Here is a 24501-nt window from a genome sequence, read left to right on the forward strand (position 1 = left end):
ACGCACCCATGACTCTTCCACTCTTCTTGTTTTTTACTTCTGACCCCTACTATGCATTACACACTCCTGGCCTCTGGATTCTGTGTGTTACATACTCTTGAACCCTGCTCCCTGTGTGTCATGTACTCCTAAACCTGACAACGACTGCACCATCTGTGTGCTACATATTCCTGAACCTTGAACTCTTTGCATTATACTGCAAATTATACACCCCAAACACCTGCACTCTGCGTTATGTATAGATAAATCCAGGGCTTTTTTCAGAAGGAATGTGGGGGAATGCAGTTCCAGCACCTCCAGCACTAAACGTATGTAATGGCAAGGGGTGCTGGGGTGTGTTGGAGGGTCTATTGATGCTGGCTGCATGGGATCTATTTTTGCATGGGGGTCTATTGTTGCTGGTGGGAATCTATTGTTGCTGGGGGTCTTATGTTGCTGGGGGGTTCAAATGTTGCTGGGATGGATCTACTGTTGAGGAAGAGAGGTCTATTGATACTGGCTGCAGGGAGACCTGCTGTTGCTGCTAGAGTTTGCTGGGGTGGATCTATTGTGGCCAGGTGATATTTTGTTGTGGGGTCCATTGTTGCTAGGGGAGTCTATTGTTGTGGGGGATATATTGTTGCAGCGGGATCTATTGTTGCTCTGGGATGATGTCTATTGTTGTGGGCTTCAGGACAATCTATCTTACTGCTTTTCTTGTTATGACTCACAAATTACTTAGCACCACAAAATGATACTTGGTTCTAAATTCTCAAAACGGGGTGGCACTGGGAGGTGTGTAGGGGGTGGAACTAAGGGACAGTGCTCGGAGGTGGGTAGGAGATGGAACCAAGGGACAGTGCTTGGTGGTGGGTAGGGACAGAGACAAGAGGAGACTCGGGAGAGGGGGGTTCCTGCACCTATTCTCTGAGAGAAAAAAAGCCCTGGCTGAATCCAGCAATGACTGCAGCACTCTGTGTGTATGTACTCATGACCCTTGCACTCTATGCATTGCACACCTCTCAACAGTTGCTGGTTTCTAAGCAATTCTTGACTATTTTAACCTGATCTTACTCGCTGTACACGCACATGGATGGGTGGGCTTTAACACCGAGGGACCACATGTATGCTCACAGCACAGTAAGATGTCATGGGCAGCTCCCAATACATACCGTATATGCGATTGGGACCTTCTGATCATGTGACCTCTATGACAGCCAACCACAGTGGTCACATAATATGAATGCCTGCCTCTGCCTCCCGGTATTTACATCCTCTCAAAGGTCCAAGGGGAGATGGCGGCAAAGGGTAATGAAGTTCTTCTTGTGTGTTAGCTCTCTGTCTACTTACAGTTTGGGGCTTTTTATTAACTATCTCCCTTAAACCCCTCCCACTGTTAGCAGTTTGGCCACACCCACTGATTGCCATAATTTTACTACTCCCCATGGGGTGCCCAAAGGTGCACCATTTATTTTACACCTCTGGCACTGAGAAAGACTGTCCCCTCCCAGCTTCTGTAATTGAACCACACCCACTTATTTCCATGGCAGGTCACTATCTCCCTGAAGTGTCCCTGGTTTTCATGTTGTAAAGTTAGGAGGTATGCAGACAGGGTTAATTCTGGTAAACATAACTCCCCTGCCCCCTCCTTAAAGCAGAACTCCACGGTCCAGTGGTGGACTGTTCCTATCTGTGGAGCATGCAGTGAGCATGCTGATGTCAGGTACAGCCCATTTTCAAGACCACTGGACCGCGCATGCACGCGCGGGGGGGGGGGGATAGTGTGAGGAGCCAAAAGGATCGGTCTTGTGTGGTGAGGATTGGCGGGTCAGGTGAGTATATCTTCAGTGTCCTCTGCCCTGGAAATAAACGGGCATTTGACTTGTGCAGTACTGGCACGGGCAAAAAAAAAATATTCCCAGATTTCTGCTTTAACATTACATTGAAGGGGAAAGCTATGAATGATTTATAACCATATAAAAAGCAGCAATGTTACAATATTTTTAAGTGAGGATAATGGTAACCTGTAACAAATTTTACGTTGATGTTATTCCAATTTGGCGGAAAATAGAAAACTCTCTTTAAAGTACACAGCAACACAACAAGAAGGACTCTTTCACTGTGAAAGTTTCACATCATATATTTTACTATGCTGTAAATTTTGATGCTAATTTCAAGCATTCATAAAATACAGTACTAACTGTACTTGCTAACATTGCAAAGGACTATGATAGAGCATTGATTTAATTTGCTAAAACAAATGTGACCAGCAGAAAATTCCAAAACGATATGCAGTGTTGTAACTTAGGGTCCAGGCTTCTGTTTGATGTTGTAAGATCAAGTGATTTGTGACTGGCTGCACTGAACCATATTTACCTGCATCATTTGGAATACATACACATGCTGCCTAATATATAGCAATGCAAATGAAAATAAAAACCATAAATCATTTTTTTTCAGCTTTTAGTAGGTCTGTTATTTTAACCTGATACGGTCTATGAAATATGGTTAAAATTGGTTTACTTCATTCATTTACTCTATCCTAAAAAGTGCCTATCTTTAGAGAAACATGGAGGTATCGTTGCTGAGCTCTCCTTCTGAAAATGCTGGCTGTCTAGCTGTCATGTTTATCTGCTTGCTTCAACATTTTAAATGTCTGATCTACAACAAATATGTAGAAAAATGGCTCTAACTTTTTTCAAATTTTCCAGATCTGCATAACTGATCAGGGTCCTCAAAAATATTACAACTAGTGGGTCAAAAAAACAGCCAGGAACCCAGCTTTTTCTGCAGGCAGTCAGCAATGGTAGCTCATATATTAATCTCAAAACAGGTTGCTCATAGTCAAACCCCTAATACCAATAAACCTAAAATTCAAATGCCTTCACAATAAGATATTGTAAACAATCAAAAGTACATTTTTTGTGCACACTGTTCCGCTAAAGTCTTCTCAGGCAGTAAAACTAGTAAAAGCTGATTTGTGATTGGCTGCTAAGTGTTAATATGCTCCATTACTCTGCATCACTAGCATGCATCTATTTCATATATGTAAGGGGAATCTGTCACCTGCCAGTCTTCCTGGCTCAGTCTGGGACAGGGGCGGACTGACAACTCATGGGGCCCCCGGGCAATAGGGGATCATGGGGCCCCTGTGTCCTTGCCCAAACTTAAAAAAAACTATAAAAAGGTACCAGGGGCATCTCATGGGGACCCCTACTGACCCTGGGCCCTCGGGCAGTGCCCAAGTTTCCAAATGGTCAGTCCGCCCCTGGTCTGGGATATTTTTCTCCTGAGAAAGTGGCCATTATCCAATACCTGGTCAGATTTACTGAACCTGGCATACCCTGCATTCAAATAAGAATGCATTCCAATGAAAATGTGGCTTACAAGGAAAATGTGGCTTACAGCATTAACATAATCGGGTAGACTGGCTAGTGACAGAATCCTTTTTAGCTGAAGAAGTAAAGTCATTTACTATACCTGATTGCAGGTGTTGATGTCTACTCCTCCTTTTAGGTATTCCAGTACCTTATCAACATTGCCCGATCGAGCAGCTTTCAAGAAGCTGGTATTGCTGTCCGACTGTAAGAAAAAAGATACATACACACTCAATCAAGGAGTTCAATGCAATTTCAACTACATCTACACACAATTATCTGGTTTTAGGTGTTTTCCCAAATTTAGTTTTTTTTTGTGCCACATCTTGCTTTTTTCTTTCATCCATTATCCACCAGCTTGATGATGATTATAGTGGACCTTCACTTAAAATTACAACACACAATTATTCTATGCTGCCTACACAACCTGTTACACATTTGCAAGCCCATCAGATATGAGATATGCGATATGCATATTTACAATGTTCCAAGCTGGATCCAATTAAGTTTGATCCAAGGTAGATCAAACTTAACTGGAAGCACATCAATGAATATTTGACAGTTGCTTTAACATTTACCCCCAGTTCACATATATGCAGCCGTGCGGGCCATGGTTTGAACGGGCACGAGAGCCAATTCATTTGAATGGACTCCCCTGCCCGTAACACGCAGGGAAGAAGTCCCTGCACTTCTTTGGAAAATGCAGCCCGCACGAGAACCTCGGTTCCCAGTACAGTTGCGTTTTCCGCCTGTGGGTCCGCATTTCTCAGGTGGTGCGGCTGCATGGATTTTCCTGCGGATCTGCAGCTGCACTACCCGCACAGATGTGAACCTAGGGTTATAAATAAAATAAGAATTGCAGGACCCTATCTATAAAACTCACATGAAATCAGACGATATCACAAATTTTACTTCACTTTGACCATCATTTTTGGGTTTACTTATAAATATAAAAGAAAATGTCATCAAAGTGAATGTTCAGCAAAGTTCAGTGGAAAAAAAATTTTTTTTTTAACTTTGTTTATGCTTTTTCAGACATTGGTAGATTTTAAAACCACCAGAAGTCTTGCACCTTGTTTTCAAATTAAAGTTGTTAGTCCGGACTAGAACTAAACTAGCTTAAAACTGCTCCCATCCCCCTTCTAACTCCTAAACTAACTACTTTGTAGAAGGAAGATTATTATTATATTATTATTATACAAGATGTATATAGTGCCAACAGTTTGCTCAGCGCTTTACAATATAAAGGAAGACAATACAGCAACGATACAGTTCAATACAAGAGGGTTAGGAGGGCCCTGCTCTTTGGAGCTTACAATCTAAGAGTATGCTTATACTCACCTTTTCTCAGGGAGCTCTTTTCCAGTCACATGATCAGCTACCAGTGACCAGCTTCAAGATGAGGGACAGCTAACAACAGATATCCTATAGTAGGCCTTCTCTCCCCTGAAGCTGGCTGCTGGGGGGGATCACATGAACGCTGTGAGAATAGGTACGTACATGCATGTTCCTTTTGCACAGTAGTTAGTATAATAATTAGAATGGGGGAGGGAGATGTTTTAGGCTTAGTTCTAGCACTGAATTCTACTTTCATTTCTATGGCGGAAATTCTTTATTTCTTTCTTTCTGTTTCAACAATTTTTATTGATTTTCCAATTAAGGTTTAACTACAGTATTGCCCACACAGAGGCAGTGAATAAACATGACTTGACAGGACTCTTTGTGATGGATGAAGACTCAACCATCTAAGATTGTGAACCATTCTTTGAATTTGACCCAGAAGAAAGGACAGATGAATGGAAGTTTAACTGAAGATGCCCCTTGACACCCTCTACAACAGTGCAATCTCCAGCAGTATGCCAAGTCCCTGCTGATCAATGTGGGGATTCAAAGAAAAAAGGAAGACTGACAAATCCTCTGATAATGAAGGCGCAAAGTTTCTATCTCCAGAACTGGACTGGATTGCTGCCAGCATGAGGGCTCTGACTTGTGACAACACCCACCTGTTTGGGGATCTGCCTTCTTCTTCGACTGAATACCGATGACTTCCAAACAAAATACCAGAAATACTAAGTCTACAAACTAAGTCAAACCCACCTGCTCAATGGTGTGACGCTACTAAAGACTTGTTGGTTTTTTTCTTAATCAAAGAATCAGCAAAAGAAGCTTCAAATTTGGAAATTACTCATTAGGAGGCCTAATGTGGTAAATGTTTGTTTAATCCTTTTTAAGTTTTTTTTCACCCAGACCTGACAAATATGGATACCCTTATTGTCAGATTTTACCCAAATTTTTTAAATCTTGCCTCAATAAAAGTGGAATATAGCTTGGGTGTAAAATAGTGTATATGAGGGTGTGTTTTGAACTGGATGGACTTTTTTCAATCAGGTTATTTATGTAACTATTAAATATGTAACATAAAACGGCATAAAGGCATGGTTTACCCAGTAGAGAAAATTAACAGACGGTTGTTCAGGACCTATTTAGGGGATTACAGACCTCTCAAACATTGGGAAAACTTGGTCAAGTTGCTACAAAGAGTAAAAAAGGGGACAACTTAAGAGAGGAAGCAAGGGGGGGGAAGGACAGGAAAAGAAAGAAATGGGGGAGGGGGTAGGAGGAAAGGAAGATATATGAAAGTACAAAAAAAGAGGAAAGGAGGAAATGGATGTGGAAAAAAGGGACAAGCCCCCACCCTACCCAGGGACTCTTGACCAGGTGTGAAGTAAAGAACTATAAGTATCTAAAGCTAGAGGGATTCAGGGAAGAGAGGGAATAGTAAAGCCAGGGTCCCCAAGCCTTAAGGAATTAGGGCTGTGAGCCTTGGAGAATGCTTCTTCCAAGCCTTGACCATAGTTTGTTTAGGGCAGGAAAAAGAAGAGTCCACTGTCTGTTGGGGGACAGCAAATCTTGGATGAGTATGATGCAGAAATGTTCTCCAGTGGTCTCATGAAAAGTAGTGAGAAATAGTGTTTTTAAATTAGGCCAAATGTTCTAGACCAGAAGGGGATTCGTTTCGGACAGGACCGTCAGATGTGCGAGACATCACCTCATTGACCAAAACCACTAAAAAATCTGTCAATATAAGACAGAAAAGCTTTTCCTCCAATACAACCTAAATTATTATTATTATTATACAGTATTTATATAGCGCTAAAAGGTTTGCTCAGCGCTGTACATATAGTGGGGGACAGAACATGAGACAATACAGTGACAAAACAAAACACGAGGGATTCAAGGGCCCTGCTCTTTCGAGCTTACATGGAATCGTGTAAGCTGATTCCAGGGTGGCCTTATTGAAGGAACATTTTGCTATTCTAAATTTTGCCTCAATCCTAAATTTTGCTGCTGAACGATTCCCTTACCAGTTCAACATTAGCCATGCAAGAGATACTTGTCATTAATACAAAATGTTTTATTTAAGCCTTTGGTGTTTTCAACACTATTTTAGTTGTAGCTCATTATCTCTAGCTGCTAGTAATATAATAGTTCTGAAGGGTCTTGCTGGATTATAATAAAGGATTCTCTGTCCCCTTGTCACTCCTTATTGTGCTAGTTATCTGAATGGAAATACTGAGATATAATGGTGCATTTGTGTAATGATAGGTATCTTGTGGGGAGGGGGAGGGGGGTTGTGTCACTTTGAACTAATACCATTGCCATGTCCCATTGGGAGACTTTCCTTCACTCCCTGTCTTGAGACACAATAGGAAGGAAAGGGAGATCACAGGAACAGTCTGAAAGATTTCCCATCTATTTCTGTTCCAGTGACAATGTATATTTTGATCTTCTCTGACTTTCAACCCCCTAGTGACAATGGTAACCATGGCTAAAGAGGGTGACTCTCACTGGTAGAGACAGAACCATTAAAACCTAACAGGGGTTACCCCTCACCACTCTAAAATGAAAAAAGAATGCCACTTAGGAATTGCATTTACAATATGTTTACATACTGACCAGTATATTTTACAATAACCATCAAAGCCTTCAAGAATCATACATTGGAAATATGCTAGAACATTAGCATTATTAACCACTTAAGCTCTGGAAGATTTTACCCCCTTCCTGACCAGGCCATTTTTTGCTATTCGGCACTGCGTTACTTTAACTGGCAATTGCGCAGTCACGCATGCCACACTGTACCCATATTAAATTTATATCATTTTTTTCACACAAATAAAGCTTTCTTTTGGTGGTCACAACTGTATTTTTTTATTTTTATTATATAAAGGAACAAAGACTGAAAATTGTGGAAAAAAAACAAAACAATATTTTGTACTTTCTGCTATAAACTATAACCAATAAAAAATTTTTAAAAATCTGATTTCTTCATAAAATTAGGCCAAAATGTATTCTGCTACATGTGTTTGGTACAAAAAAAACCCCAATAAGAGTATAGTAACTGGTTTGCGTGAAAGTTATAATATCTTCAAACTAAGGGACACTGTGTATACTGCATTTTTTTTCATACTAGTAAGTAATCAGTGACTTATAGTGGGAATCTGACACTGACACTTTGCAGGAACTGACTAGCTGCCACTGATATCTCCAGTGACACTAATACAGTGATCAGTGCTAATAATATATACAGTCACTGTACTAATGACACTGGCTGGGAGGGGGTTAACATTTCCGGGAAATCAAAGGATTAACTGTGTGCCTAATATTGCTTATTGTGTTAACTGTGTGGTGGTTTTACTAAGCAATGTGCCGGTTTTTACTCCCTGTAAACAAATAAAAAGGCAAATCACAACTGTCTGTAGATAGCTCTGTGTTGTTTACCAACACAGAGCCCTCTTATATCATTTTCTCTGCCAATCAGTGGGTCCTGTCATAAATAATTGTCCGGGATCCGCTGATCGGCTTGTGCTGTAGCGAATGACAGCACAGCCGGGGCAGAAGGTGCATGTGCACTCTTTACCCGTAAATGCTGGATCATGTACATGTACTTGATCCAGCTCAGCAGGCCCGCACTATCGACATTTATGTAAAGTGCATGGTCCGCAACTGGTTAATATAAAAATTGCAATTTTTAGCTTTTTTATAAATTGCATGCGATTAAATCCTGTTCAGTGTATTTCACTTGTAAGCCTTACGATCATGTGAAGTACCCCTTCATGTATATCAAGGTTATTATTAACCCCATGTTACGTAGGACCAATTATATCAGTCCCTTTTCCCCAGACGTTTGCAATCTGATGTAGCAAAGTGTTACTGAAAACAACTTGTATCTCATCTATATTTTAGAATTGTGCAACTAGTGGAAAAATTCTTTGAATCTGCTCTTGGCAAGACGGCCTTGGATAAGGTCAGATGAGCCATTATGCATGCTGAAAATCAAGATACGTTTTAAAGCAGACATCAGTTCAGAATCAGATGTAAACATCAGACCAGCATAGCTGTATATGTGGCTTGGCACACGGGCATGGTATGGAAAGCACCAGTCTACAAAATGCTGATCCATCAATTAAGAAAACCGTAGTGTCCCCAAACACCCAACTGACCAGATCCTTATAGATTGCCACCCATAAAGAAGAACAATAACGCTATTTTTTCTGAAATGTTTTGCTTTTAGACTGAAAACCTCTTTTCATTTTGCTTGCACAGTGTTTTAATAATGCAAATAAAATATTCATCATTTTACCATCAGCTTTTATCTTGAATGACCTGATTTCCATATTAAACACTAAGAAAGGGAGACAGGCAGCAACTAGTAATGGAATAAGCCTTCACATTGATAGAAGCAGCTACAGACTAGTTCTAGTTCTAATTGCATTCAATAAAGTGGCTGTAAACCTCTGCTATGAAAAAAAGAACAAAGCATATCCCGCAGGGGTCTCCAAACTATGGCCCTCCAGGTGTTGAGGAACTGCAAGTCCCATGAGGCCTTGCAAGACTCTGACAGCCACAGGCAAGACTCCCAGCAGCAGAGGCATAATGGGACTTGTAGTACTTCAACAGCTGGAGAGCCATAGTTTGGAGACCCCTGCTATATAGTGTGTACTTGTCTCAATTAAGAGCACTAAGTGTCTTTTCTCTCTGCTGTCTGGTTCCTCTTCAATCAGCATGAGTCACTTCTGACAAGTGTTTCTGACACCAAGAAAAAAATGGTGACAGGGGAAGGCATAACCTGTGATTGACATGCTCAGCTGTGTTCCTGTGTGCTGTGTGAAGTGGGGGTGTGTCCTTTCCCTCCAATCAACAATCAGAGCTCTCCTCTTGAAGTCTAACTTCAGCTCCCTGCCCCCTGCTCTTGATGTTGATAGATCCTGTGTAAACTGTGCCCTTTGAATGGATGTAGAGGACAGATGGCTGCAGATACACATGTACAACTTATCTTGGAGGATTTGTTATACCTCTGTGTATCACCTGAGGCCAGTCACTTAACTGAGCATATGTAAGGGTTTACAACATTTTAGGCAATGCACTAAACTGAGTTAAACCTGCCACTGTCATGCTCAAAGAATACACAGAATCTAGGAAAATCCACTGAAGGTTCAAGGGACTAGCACTATGTACTAAAGTTAAATACGAGAGGCAAGTTAAGTTAAGGTCAGGAGAAGAAGCACTGAACAACAATCAAGTAATCCGCAGTGATGTGTCACCAGTCCCCCCTGATGTTCAGCCAATCGTGTAAGCGGATAAAGCACATCTTAGCTGAACAGTGACTGCAGTGAGGCTAAATGCTGCATCACACCCACAATTATATTCTATCTGCACTCGATGACATGCTGCAGCTTAACCAATGCAGATCTAAAAGTACTGCCACAATGTCAATGTACAATGAAACCTAATCAAGCAAAGTTTTCTTCTAATAAATCTCGTCATTCACTCGTGCAATTAATGAGAATCTCTTATAGATGCTGATGTAACTCAACTCAATCACAGTTCCAGTGATCGTTTAGATGTTTTCCTTCTTTAAGGATATAATTAAAGTTTGCGAAGAATATTAGCAAACTAAATGCATTTTTAAACATATGACTATATTTATAAAGCAAGCTCTGTTATCTAAGTACCAACAGTCATTGTAAGGGCCACTAGCTGCAGGAAATGAACCTTTTTACTATTTTAGCCTACTGTTGCCATAGCTGGATCTCTTTTTGCATAATAGCAAAGATCTGAGTGTCTCTGATATTAAAGTGTTACTAAACCCAGGACCCTGCATTCACTGTATCCGGTCTCCCACAGTACAAAGAACATGGAAATGCAATTATTTTAGTAAATACAGTCAGGTCCATAAATATTGGGACATCGACACAATTCTAACATATTTGGCTCTATACACCACCAGAATGGATTTGAAATGAAACAAACAAGATGTGCTTTAACTGCAGAGTGTCAGCTTTAATTTGAGGGTATTTACATCCAAATCAGGTGAACGGTGTGGGAATTACAACAGTTTGCATATGTGCCTCCCACTTCTTAAGGGACCAAAAGTAATGGGACAGAATAATAATCATAAATCAAACTTTCACTTTTTAATACTTGGTTGCAAATCCTTTGCAGTCAATTACAGCCTGAAGTCTGGAACGCATAGACATCACCAGACGCTGGGTTTCATCCCTGGTGATGCTTTGCCAGGCCTCTACTGCAACTGTCTTCAGTTCCTGCTTGTTCTTGGGGCATTTTCCCTTCAGTTTTGTCTTCAGCAAGTGAAATGCATGCTCAATCGGATTCAGGTCAGGTGATTGACTTGGCCATTGCATAACATTCCACTTCTTTCCCTTAAACTCTTTGGTTGCTTTTGCAGTATGCTTTGGGTCATTGTCCATCTGCACTGTGAAGCGGCGTCCAATGAGTTCTGAAGCATTTGGCTGAATATGAGCAGATAATATTGCCCGAAACACTTCAGAATTCATCCTGCTGCTTTTGTCAGCAGTCACATCATCAATAAATACAAGAGAACCAGTTCCATTGGCAGCCATACATGCCCACGCCATGACACTACCACCACCATGCTTCACTGATGAGGTGGTATGCTTAGGATCATGAGCAGTTCCTTTCATTCTCCATACTCTTCTCTTCCCATCACTCTGGTACAAGTTGATCTCGGTCTCATCTGTCCATAGGATGTTGTTCCAGAACTGTGAAGGCTTTTTTAGATGTCGTTTGGCAAACTCTAATCTGGCCTTCCTGTTTTTGAGGCTCACCAATGGTTTACATCTTGTGGTGAACCCTCTGTATTCACTCTGGTGAAGTCTTCTCTTGACTGTTGACTTTGACACACATACACCTACCTCCTGGAGAGTGTTCTTGATCTGGCCAACTGTTGTGAAGGGTGTTTTCTTCACCAGGGAAAGAATTCTTCAGTCATCCACCACAGTTGTTTTCCGTGGTCTTCCGGGTCTTTGGGTGTTGCTGAGCTCACCGGTGCTTTCCTTCTTTTTAAGAATGTTCCAAACAGTTGTTTTGGCCACGCCTAATGTTTTTGCTATCTCTCTAATGGGTTTGTTTTGTTTTTTAGCCTAATAATGGCTTGCTTCACTGATAGTGACAGCTCTTTGGATCTCATCTCGAGAGCAGCAACAGATTCACAATGCAAATAGCACACTTGAAATGAACTCTGGACCTTTTATCTGCTCATTGTAATTGGGATAATGAGGGAATAACACACACCTGGCCATGGAACAGCTGAGAAGCCAATTGTCCCATTACTTTTGGTCCCTTAACAAGTGGGAGGCACATATGCAAACTGTTGTAATTCCTACACCATTCACCTGATTTGGATGTAAATACCCTCAAATTAAAGCTGACAGTCTGCAATTAAAGCACATCTTGTTCGTTTCATTTCAAATCCATTGTGGTGTTTAGAGCCAAAAATGTTAGAATTGTGTCGATGTCCCAATATTTATGGACCTGACTGTATAAACTACTAAATACTTTTTCTCAACAGCATTTACAGCAGTCTTGTGACTTCTATCAGTGTTCAGCAGAACACTGGTTAAAGCTTGTAGGAGGAGTTTTCTTCCTTCTCTAGGAGGATGCAGGAACCCTGACCTCTGTCTGAACAGTGCTGATTGGCCCTGTGCTGATCACATGCACTCTCCCAAGAAAAAAAAACCTCTCTAGTAGTACACGCCAGACTGAATGGCTACAGGTTCAGTCTGTCTTGTCAGGTGGACATTTAAACAAGAGGAGGGGCAGAGAAGACAGGATCAAATGACCTTTTTACACAATGCAGAGGATTAACCCATTAGGTTCCACAGTGAGTATAACAAGCATGCTTTACTGCATATACAGACTGATTTTACTGTTGTGGGTTTAGTAACACTTTAATCTTGTGTAAGACAACACTAACACAGTATTGTACATCAATAGTACTACTTTCTGAACTGTTTTAGAGTACAGGCTAGTGTGCGTTCTGCGCCAGTGGAAGAAGGAGGTGCCTTACAGTTTTACAACACAAAGTACTGTTTATCTCTTTTTTTCTTTTTATAATTTATTGAAATATCACAGTGACATTGTATTTATTCCTATGAGAGAACAGATGGTGATTTCAGGTGAGCTCTGGTGTGTTGCAGAAAATTGCAGCATGTCTTCACCGCAACCCACCTGAAGATAGCATTGCAGTGTGAACAAGACACATGGAAAATAATTGTTTTCTATATGTCCTTGTGGTGGCTGTCTTTGACCAAGTGAAAAAAAAATGCCAGTCACTACACATAAAGTGATAAAAGCCATACATTGAAAGAGCATAGAAGGTGAACTACTGTCAGGTTTGTATTGCTGTCCGGCCTGGGGATACACTCTTTTTTATCTGTTCTGCTGACCATTGTCCCCAGGACTAAAAGTAAGGGAAAATTAAAAATAATGACTTGTCAAGAGAACAAAAGGAAGAGGAAATTCACGCCAGCCGCTGCATTACAACGCAGCAGCTGGTGTGCCGTGGGTCGACCCTGACACTGTTAACTATTTTTGTAAACAAACTTTATTGAAATGTCACACAGAAAATTCATTAAGTTCAATTGGCCACCACAGAGTGATAGGCAGTAGATTGAACTGATCTGCTCTGGAAACAGTACTGTCTGCAATACTTTTTTCCATACATTGCCCGCACACCACCACAATGCAATGATGTGAATCGGGCACACAGGAGATAAGGAATTTTGCCTTGTTGTGCAGTGGGACTGAGCTGGAATAGCCACCCAAAGCACTCCCACCACATCGGGTGTGAATGAACCCCAAAAGTCTTCCAACTGGGACACTTTTTCTGATGACAACTGTCTAAGAGGAGATTGACTTAAGAAGAATTTCTTCTTACTTCATGTTGTGTCCGGACAGGAAGTGCAAGGATACCAATGACAAAAAAAACACTTGCACAGATTTTAACCATTTCCTATGCTATCCAAAATGAAAACAGTATGGCTTTTTATATACTTTAAACAGCCATTTTTAACCGGTTCCGCGCCGCCCTATAGTGGAAATACCGCTACAGGGTGGCACACATAGCAGAGCCATACAAAGCAGTGTGCTTACAGTGAAGCACACACAGTCCCTATAGTGAAACAGCACACGGTTAACCCTTTGATCGCCCCAGATGTTAACTTCTTCATGCCCAATGCCATTAATACAGTGTCAGTGCTTTTTATTAGCACTGATCACTGTATTTGTAAATGCTATAACTTTCACGTAAACCAAAATTGGATTTTTTTTTAGCAAAGACATGTAGCAGAATACATTTTGGCCTACATTTATGACAACATTTTTGTTTACATTTTTTTTACTGTACATGTTTAATAGCAAAAAGTAAAAAATATTGTTTTTTTTCTCAAAATTGTCGGTCTTTTTTTATTCATAGCGCAAAAAAATAAAACCGCACAGGCGATCAAATACCACTGAAAGAAAGCTTTATTTGTGGGGAAAAAAGGACATACATTTAATTTGGGTGCGGCGTTGCATGAACGCACAACTGTCAGTTAAAATAATGCAGTGCCGTAACACAAAAAAATGGCCTGGTCAGCAAGGTGGGTAAATTCTCTGAAGGGTAAGTGGTTAATTAGACCTGTACAACTGAGAGTGGAATGTTGGAAGAGACAGAAAACACAGCAGAGAGTAGTCATTCAACCCAGCCACCATCACCAGGAAAAGCTGAAGTATTCTTTTTGTGCACGTTTGATATGTAAAGCCTGTTATTAAACAAAATAGGTATTACAAATACTATTGACAAATATGGATTAACTGGGAATTGATAGCCAAAGAGCACAAGACATGCTTCTAAGCCACTTGTTCGTAAACGTTTTGCAAATTTGTTTCAACAGTTAATAAGGTCTTGTAAGGTTTTGAGTGTAAAACTACAGTAATAAGCTTTCTGCAGTATTTTATATATAATATTAGTATTCCATGTATCTACAGAGCAGATATAAAAAATAATGTGATGTTATTTTATATAATAGCACTGAAGGGTAACCATCACTCTGTATTTAATCATGTGAAGCTAATAATGGGTTCTAGGCAATTTAAACCCAACAATAGCTTTAAAGTGACACTAAACTCTGGTTTATAATAATCTACGCAAGTATGTATTCTTAAAGTGGTTGTAAAGGCTCAAGATTGTTTACCTATTCTATGCATGAAAAAAAAAACCTTCTGTATGCAGCATCCCCCCCAGCCCCCCAAATACTCACCTAAGCCCCTTCTCGATCCAGTGATATGCACATGAGTCTCAGCTAGCCCAGGACTCCCTCTCCTCATTGGCTGAGATAGAAGCAGGAGCCATTGACTCATACTGTTGTCAATCACAGCCAGTGAGCTGAGAAGAGGGGGTGGGGCCGAGATGCAGCTCCGTGTGTGAATGGACACGCGAAGCAGCAGGTACCCCCATAGCAAGCTGCTTGCTGTGGGGGCACCCGACAGGAGGGAGGGGCCAGGAGCGCCAGCAGGGGACCTGAGAAGAGGAGGATCCGGGCTGCTCTGTGCAAAACCACTGCACACAGCAGGTAAGTATAGACATGTTTGTTATTTTTCCTAAAAAAAATAAACCTTTAGAATCACTTTAACTCAGAAAATTACCATCTATCGCTCTCAACCACCAAGTTACTTTTTTGTGCTGCTGTGATTCGATTTCTTGTTAGGGGTGGCTATGTTGGTTCCCCATTATTCCTCTGTATACTGGAACTTAGTCACTCTCTCTTATTCACTTCCGAGAGGGACTATGGACTATTGTAAATGTAGAGTTCATAGAGCAGTGCACATGACCACAACTAATGTTAAAGAAAATGTAAACCCAACATTTCATATTCCTCATATGTACCATGTAATTGTATGAAAATGTATCCTGTTCTCTTTGTATTGTTTCCTTTGTGTAAAATCCCTGGTGTTCCTGCCAGTCCCTCTGCTTTCCTCTTAAAAATTGACCACACTAGGCATGAGAGCACAGTGTGGTTAGTTTTCGTGCTGTGCTGGGAACTCAGTTTGCTCTCCTCCAATGTTCAGACTTGTCTGGACACATATCACCCCCCCCCACCACCACTACCACCAATCCCAAAGCACAGCCTTTCACTGGGAAGTTCAGTGCTGTTTTTCATCCCCTAGCTCTTATGCAGCTGAGAACAGAGGGAATGTGATCATTTATACAAAAAAAAAAAGAGGAAAAGGGTATTTGTAATGTTTAATATCTAAATATTTTTCCTTTCATTTCATTTTTCAACTCAATGGGTTGTTTTATGAGATGAGGGTTAACAATCATTTTAACCACTTGCCTACCCCCTTCCTGTCCAGGCCAATTTTCAACTTTCAGCGCTGTCACACTTTAAATGACAATTGTGCGGTCATGCAACACTGTACCCATATGAAATTTTTATCATTTTTTTTAGACAGATAGAGCTTTCTTTTGGTGGTATTTAATCAGCTATGGGGTTTTTATTATTTGCTAAACAAACCAAAAACCACTGAAATTTTGAAAAATTGTTTCTGTTATAAAATTTTGTAAATAAGTGATTTTTCTCCTTCACTGATATGCGCTAATGAGGCTGCAGTGATGGGCACTGATAGGCTGCACTGATGGGCACTGATATGCAGCACTGATGAGGAGGCACTGGTAGGTGGCACTAATGGGTATTAACAGGCATCACCGATGGGCACTGAAAGGCAGCACTCATATATGGCACTGATAGGCGGCACTGATAGGTGGCACTGATAGGCGGCACTGACTGGCACTGTTAGGTGGCACTGACTGACCCTGTTAGGTGGCACCGATAGGCAGCACTGATGGGCACTGATGCGCCCTGATAGGCGGCACTGAATGGCACTGATAGGTGGCACTGATTGACAGCACTGACTGGCATTGATAGGTGGCACTGACTGGCACTGATAGGTGGCAATGAAAGGTAGCTCAGATGGGCACTGATATGTGGCATTGATATGCACTGGTAGGCACTGATATGTGGCATAGATGTGGCACTGATGGGCACTGGCAGGTGGCATTAATGGACACTCACAGCTGGCACTGACGGGGCTACACTGATCATCAAGGCACACTGATCTTCAGTGCCCTGATGATCAGTGTAGATGTCCCCTCTGAGGAATGCCGATTACCAGCTCCCCTCTCCTCACAAGCTGTCAGCGTGACAGCTCGTTAGGAGAGAAATGCCGATAACCGTGAACACAGCTGATCACATGACAGAGCCTGAAGTCTTCGGCTCTTTCCGTTGATTGGTGTCCGAGGGACACAGAGTACCACCGATTGCCGCGCTGCCGTGGGTAGGGTGGGAGGACGTCATATGACACCCTCCCAGAACGAGAGAACCGCCTTGCGCCCGTCATTTCTTTATATGGTGGGTGGGAGGCAGTTAAGAGGGAAAAGGAGTAGTTCAGGAGCTCACAAAGGACATTGCAAAGAGGCAGAAAAACACAGTAAGAAACTATTGAATAAAATAGATGACAGAGCCATTAAGTAGTGGAGGTGTGTGGATTCTTATTGGAGAATAAGGATGTTGTTTAGTGTCACTTTAACCTCAGTAGGATATCTGTATATGTCCAGATCCGTGAAAATATGTTCAAAATGACAAGATCTGCTGCATAAAAATAATGACATTTGTAGTTTAGTATTGTTTTATATGAAAATGAATTGATACCATTACATAACAAGTGTCTAAGCAAAAACAGACTGGAGACAAATGTAACTCATCTCACAAGATATGAGTCACTGCATTGCTACTCCTACTGGATTCTAAACTAGCATAAGCAAGTCCAAGCCATTTATGCCAGCTGAATCTTGATATTCTGCTTTAGCTCTTGTACTAAACTATTTAACAATTCCAATAAATTGCTAGCTAAAGGGCATAAAATAGTTAGGCTGCACATGTGACCCTTTTCATGTCCTTTCAATGCCAGAATCAGTACAAGGTCTGGTTCACACCTATCCTTTTTTTTTGCGCTTTTTGCATTTTGCAGAAACAAACTACAGTCCATTAAACATGGTTTCCTATGGGACATGTTCACATCTATGCAATTTCAGCTGCTGCAATTTTGATAACGGTCAAGGACTTTTGTTTTTCCCAGCAGGTTGCAACACGCAACCAGGCCTTACCCTAACCGTTTTCTGCAGCGTTTTGCAGAAACGCAGTACAGTCCATTTAACATGATTTCATATGGGACATATTCACATCTCTGTGTTTTCACCCACTGTGTTTTTTGGAAAGGGTCAGGGACTTTTTTTAATGCAAAAAGTTGCATTTTCGGTTATATATACTTCAATGGAAACGCTGCAAAAAAGCATGTATTGCATTTTTGCTGCGTTTTTGATGTGTTTTAAATCTGCATAGCAAGAAGAAAAATAAAATTAAAGTGCAAAAAAACCCCACAAAACGCATACAAAACCACATAAAAAAATGCAGGTGCAAAAACAGAAAGCATTGCAAAATGCAATGCAGAAATGGGTCAAGCGTAACCTGCATAGGTGTGAACCTAGCCTTAACCATTTTAGAAAACCTACACTTTGTTTTGTGATAGAAACAATGTCCTGCCTCTCCCTGCATGGTACATGTAAAGAAATGGTAAACTTTTACTATGTATGTGTGGCATTCTGTTGCAGAGTAGGTTTGAAGCATGAACAAAAGCTCCGACCCTATGTCAGGTTAGGCAATAATTTTGTATATAGATTACTGCAAAATCTGCAGGGCTGTTAAAATGTGATATTTTATAGAACCCAATGATGAGCTATAACTAAGGCATATTTTAAATGAAAATATCAAAATATTTTCGAATGTCACTGTTTATATGCATATACAGTAAGGGTTTCATTTTGTTCATGTCCTACATAAATGAGGCAGGGTGCTCACATGAAAAAAGGATTAGCAGACATTAGCATATGGTCTTCCATAGGTAACAAAGTCACGTAGTGTTCTACACTGGTTGGGGCAAGTTGTGCTGAAAGTCACCTGGGGGTCACCTGGAATGAAGCATTAGTGTTTTGTTTCCATTGAATTAGGCATGCTACAGCCACTGTCATTAAACAAGCCTTCAGGCAGAAAATAACATGAGCACATTGATCATTAGGACTCAATTATTAGTTCTATAATCTGGACACCACATAAGCTGATGACGCACCATTTAGTATCCACTTTCTAAGCTTTTCTTAAAACTGATAACCAATCCAAGAACAGGTACCTTTTCTGATATTCCACACCTGAGTATGTAGTAATGTTAAAGTGACATTATACCTTCGTTTATTTTATTATTTTTTACTAAAGCAACAAACATGGCATACACACCAGGTATTGCACCGAACATCCCAGATCCTCCTCTTCTGGAGTCCCCCGCTGGTGCTCCAGGCTTTTCCTCTTCAGCGGGTGCCCCCATTGAAAGCTGCTTTCCATGGGGGTACCTGTACGGGCTCGCTCCCGGGCCGCCCTGTCTGCATCCATTGACACAGAGCAGGCAGCTTGACCCCACCCACCCACTGGCTGAGCACAGCATTTGATTGCCAATGGCTCTCACTGCTAACAATGTGCCCAGGGAGGAGGGAGACAGCGGTGAGAGCTGCTGCTCTTGTGCACATCGCTGGATGGGATCAGGCTCAGCTAAGTATAAGGGGGGCTGGGGGGGATCCTGCAGCACAGAACATTTTTCACCTTAATACATGGAATGCAATAAGGGGAAAAACCTTAAGGCTTTGGAACCACTTTAAAGAGTTTTTTATACCCCAAACCCTTTTCAGTTTTAAAAGAGTGGGAAAGGATTAAAACTCTCCGCGGGTTTTACTGCCATCGGAGGCTCTGTTGGAGAGCTTCCCTCACTTCTTGTCTAGTAAAGGAAGTTGTCCCCAGAACCGGAAGTGAGGGTAAAAAAAATCTCTCTAAGGCCGGTCATACATGGAGCAAAATTAGTCCGATTTTTCATCCAAAAATCGGAACTAAGAATAATTGGGCGATTTGCGCTCTGTTAGTGGGTCACTGTATACCTGCAAAATGGGACAGCCTGAAGTGATGCAGCAGGACTTAATTTTCTGTCTATAGATCCACTTTAGTACAAAAATGTCCTCCAATCCCCGAGACCTCAGAGGACACCAACATAGTGGGATCAGTGTGTGTTGTTGCGTTTGGAACTGCTGGGGCTAGTAAGATCCAGTCACACAGTTTGGGCTGAATATTACAGAACAGCCTGTTCAGGTCTGATGGAAGGCCAAGTATACTTGACATGCCACTTATTCAGTCATGTAGTTAACGTGTCTTACGTACAATGTTTTCACTCACCCCTGGTGTAATATTACATTTACATGCTTAGGCCCAAAGCCAGTATTTCCTGAGAATGTGAAATAGCAATCTTCATAACCTGATCATCATATATTTTGTTCTGTGTTTACTAATGTCTCGCAGTATATTTTTACATCTTTTGCTTCACTTCAGAATAGTACAGAAGTTAGTTAACCAAATCTATTTTCCTTATGTTCTTAAAGATTTGAAAGTAAGGAATGAACAATGCATCCGGTGTAATCACAAGCAGCTTAAAATATCCAACTTTTGAGTATATGAGTAATAATATATCACATACATTAACATAGGACAAATACTGATTCCCTTCTAACATATGTGTGAACACTACATCGCTAGTGAATGGTGAGTAACACAATGGTGCCTTGTGGGATGGAGATCTGAGGTTCAACCCTTAGACTACATGTACACCAGAACTGCCATAGACATTTACTCTACTGGCAGCAGAAAGAACGTTTAGCGCTTGGAAGTTTATTAATTTTTTTTTTCCAGAGTACTTGACATTAAAATGAATAAACGCCCAAGTGCTAAACGAGGCACATTTACACACGTTTCTGGCCAAACATTCCTCTACTGAACGTTATTCTTCTGGATTCACCAGAGGGACGTTTAACTGCTCCTAAACTCTGCTGCTCCTAATCTCTGAAAAAAGTCTATGTGTATATAGATGCATAGAGGTGTATTTACTAAAACTGAGTGAAAAATCTGGTGCAGCTCTACATAGAAACCAATCAGCTTCCAGGTTTTATTGCCAAAGCTTAATTGAACAAGCTGAATTTAGAAGCTGATTGACTACCATACACCACTGTACCAGATTCTGAGTTCACCAGTTTTAGTTACTCTCCCCCATAGGCTTTTATTAAGTTGAGTTCAGGGGCTTTGGCAAAAAATACCAAAAGCTCCTAAACTCACGTTTAGGAGCAGCAGTGTATATGAGGCCTTATCACAGTGGTTCTCAACCTGTGGGTCGCAACCCCTTTGGGGGTCGAATGACCCTTTCACAGTGGTCACCTAAGACCATCGGGAAAACACATATTTCCGATGTGTAATGAGCAGCTACTGTGTAGAAAGCAGCTACTGTGTAGAAAGCAACTACTGTGTTGAAAGCAGCTACTGTGCTGAAAGCAGTAGTATTGGATGTAAAATGACACTTCATGAATTATAATTACTGGGCAAATAATTTTATGGTTGGGGGTCACCACAACATGAGGAACTGTATTAAAGGGTCGCGGCATTAGGAAGGTTGAGAACCACTGCCTTATCAGGACCATATTTGCCTGGAGTTTGCTCACACATTCTCAAAATAAACTGTTGGATTAGTTTTGTGGGTGTTCATTTGACTGTAAATAGCACCGTGAAAGAGATAGATTTCAAGGTTTATTCTATAGAAAACAAAGGACAATGAGTAAAAGTTAACTCAATCTGATTTCTTTAACTTAAAATTGAACTATATTTAGACATAATAAACACAAATTAAAGTAGCTTTGTATTAGCTACCTAATACATCATTAAATGCATTTTTAAATTGCAAGCCATGTAAGTACTTAAACATGACATGGTCAGGGGAGGACTGACAACACATGGGGCCCCCGGGCAATAGGGGATCATGGGGCCCCTGTGTCCTTGCCCAAACTCAAAAAAGCCTATGAAAAAGGTACCAGGGGCATCTCTGGACATGGTATCAGCAGTCCCTGTACATCATATTTGGAATGTAAGCTGCAGCACGGAGAGACAATCAGTTTTTGTACTGACAAGAAGCATGCTGATAGGAAGAGAAAGCAGAGTGACAGGGAGTTAAGTCCATCACTGTGTTTCTTCTCCTTTCACTGTCTAATAACAGAATGGGGCAGGTGCAGGATGACCTGGGCTCAGATGGGTTGAATGGGTTGAATGATTCTGGCTATTAAACTGAGTACATCTAGCGGCAGAAAACAGTACTGCTGAGACATTTCTGAATTAAAGATGAATATTTGAGCAGAAGTTGTTTTTGTTATTTTATCTTTTAATAGGCTATTCATGTTTATCTTGTTATTTTTGGAGTTCTGCTTTAAAGGTTTAGCATTGCTATATATATATATATATATATATATATATATATATATGGAATCTCGCTGGAAATTTGCAACATTTAGTTTGTAAACCTCTCAATTTTACAACCCACCTCTCTCACATATTGTTTTTGGTCTTGGGCATAGGTTTCTACAGGTAGCTTGTTGTGTATGTGTTTGTTTTTATGCTCTTTAAATATCCATGAATTAATGCTGTGACTTAGAAATCCCTGAATTAGAATGTATTGTTATTAAATCATAAAGAATGTGCAAAACATAAAAGAATGCTGGCCAATAATTACCAGCAATTACTGTTGAAATTTCTTGAGCAATTACTGGAAAATATTATTTTCCTTTGATTTTTATAGCTTTGTAAATTTGAATAAGACTATTGGAAATTATAAATTGTAATTTTTTTTACAAAGTATTAATATTACAGTGTTTAAAGTGACTGAATAGTTATATATACATGTATTATGGCCAAAAATATTGACACCCCTGCATTTCTGTCAGATAATGCAGCACTTTGCCCATAAAATTGTTGAAATTACAAATATTTAGGCATGCTCATGTTTATTTCTGTTGTTTGTATTGGTATGACACAAACAAGTGCAGAAACAAAAAGCCAAATCTGACACATTTCACCCAAAACACCAAAAAATGGACTGGGAATAATTATTGGCACCTTCAATTCAATACTTGGTAGAACACCCTTGGAAAAAATAACTGAAATCAATTGCTTCCTGTAACCATCAATGAGTTTCTTACACCTCTCTACTGGAATTATGGACCACTCTTCTTTCGCCAACTGCTCCAGGTCTCTCAGATTGGAAGGGTTCCTTTTCCCAACTGATCTCTCCACAGGTGCTCCATGGGATTGAGATCTGGGCTCATTGCTGGCCAGTTCAGTACTCTCCAGTGCTTTGTCTGAAACCATTTCTGGGTGCTTTTTGACGTGTGCTTTGGGTCATTGTCCTGCTGTAAGACCCATGACCTCTGACGGAGACCCAATTTTCTGATGCTAGGCCGTACATTGCACCCCAGAATTCTTTGGTAGTCTTCAGATTTCATAATGCCATGCACACAGCCAAGACATACAGTGCCTGAAGCAGCAAAGCAACCCCAAAACATCCATGAACCTCCACCATGTTTGACTGTAGGAACTGTATTCTTTTCTTTAAAGACCTCATTTCTTTTTCTGAAAACAGTAGAATGATGGGCTTTACCAAAAAGCTTTAATTTTGTTTCGTCTGTCCACAGCACAATCTCCCAAAAGGATTTTGGCTTCATCAGGCAAGTTTTGGCAAACTCCAATGTGGCTTTTTTTATATTTATGTGTAAGCAGTGGGGTCCTCCTGGGTCTCCCACCATAGCATGCCTTTTCATTCAGATTGTGACATATAGTGCGAGCTGACACAGTTGTTCCCCATGCCCGAAGGTCAGCTTGAATTTGGAAGTTGATCGAGGTTCATGTGATTCGAACAATCCTTTGCTGCACTCGTTGATCAGTTTTTCTCTTTCATCCACTTCCAGGGAGATTAGCGATAGCACCTTGGGCTATAAACTTCTTTACAATGTTGCGCACAGTGAACAGAGGAACATTAGCATTTTTTTCTCCACTTGTTTGTGTCATACCAATACAAACAAAAGAACTAAACATGAGAATCCCTAAACACTTGTAATTGCAACAATTTTCTGGGTGAAGTGGTGCATTATCTGACAGAAATGCAGGGGTGTAAATATTTTTGGCCATGACTGTATATATATATATATATATATATATATATATATATATATATTTTTTTTTTTTTTTTTTTTTTTTAATCTAATTAAATTTTTTTTTCATAACAAGCCTGTCATACTTACCTGCTCTGTGCTAACCTCCTTTTCTGGGGTCCCTTGCCAGCACTTTCTGCTCCTTCTCCCTTTCCTGCTATGGGGGCACTCCTGCGGGCTCAATCAAAAGCCGGACTGTGTGTGTCTACTGACACACACGGCGCAGCACAGCCTCGATTCCTCATCACAAAAATCTGATTCATGGCAGCAGGAGCCAATAGCTTCCATTGCTGCATCCATGTCCTCTGAGGAGAGAGAGAGCAGAACCACCGCTCTCAGTCACAGTGCTGGATCAAGATCAAGACTTTATATGTAATATTGCAGGTGCAACTCATTGCTATGACATGCAAAAATGTACTTTAAAGAATTCACACACAGTGGTATGCATCTTATATACTGTATACTGCAAATGTATATGAATATATGAACCTGGATTAATGTGGTACATTAATTATTTGTTCCAATGTAACCTAGGCTTCTACCTTCTCTAAAGGTTTTCAGGAGAAGGTAAGAGAGTTCTGCAAAACAAATCAATGTTCAGCTCATGGAGAA

At 40.7% G+C, this 24501-nt stretch overlaps 1 protein-coding gene across 29 annotated transcripts in view; it reads right to left on the reverse strand.

Annotated features, from left to right (window-relative positions):
* Nucleotides 1-24501, reverse strand: part of ANK2 (ankyrin 2) — a 290860-nt gene that overhangs the window by 237041 nt on the left and 29318 nt on the right. For all 29 annotated transcript variants that reach the window (XM_089691815.1, XM_089691824.1, XM_089691825.1 and 26 more), the window contains exon 2: nucleotides 3460-3561. In XM_089691815.1, coding sequence (XP_089547941.1) covers nucleotides 3460-3561 — 102 coding nt within the window. The remainder of the gene's footprint in view (nucleotides 1-3459; nucleotides 3562-24501) is intronic.

The sequence above is a fragment of the Staurois parvus genome, unplaced genomic scaffold (assembly GCF_062004578.1).
Source record: "Staurois parvus isolate SC_StPar_1 unplaced genomic scaffold, SC_StPar_1.0 ptg000572l, whole genome shotgun sequence".
NCBI classification, from domain to species: domain Eukaryota; kingdom Metazoa; phylum Chordata; class Amphibia; order Anura; family Ranidae; genus Staurois; species Staurois parvus.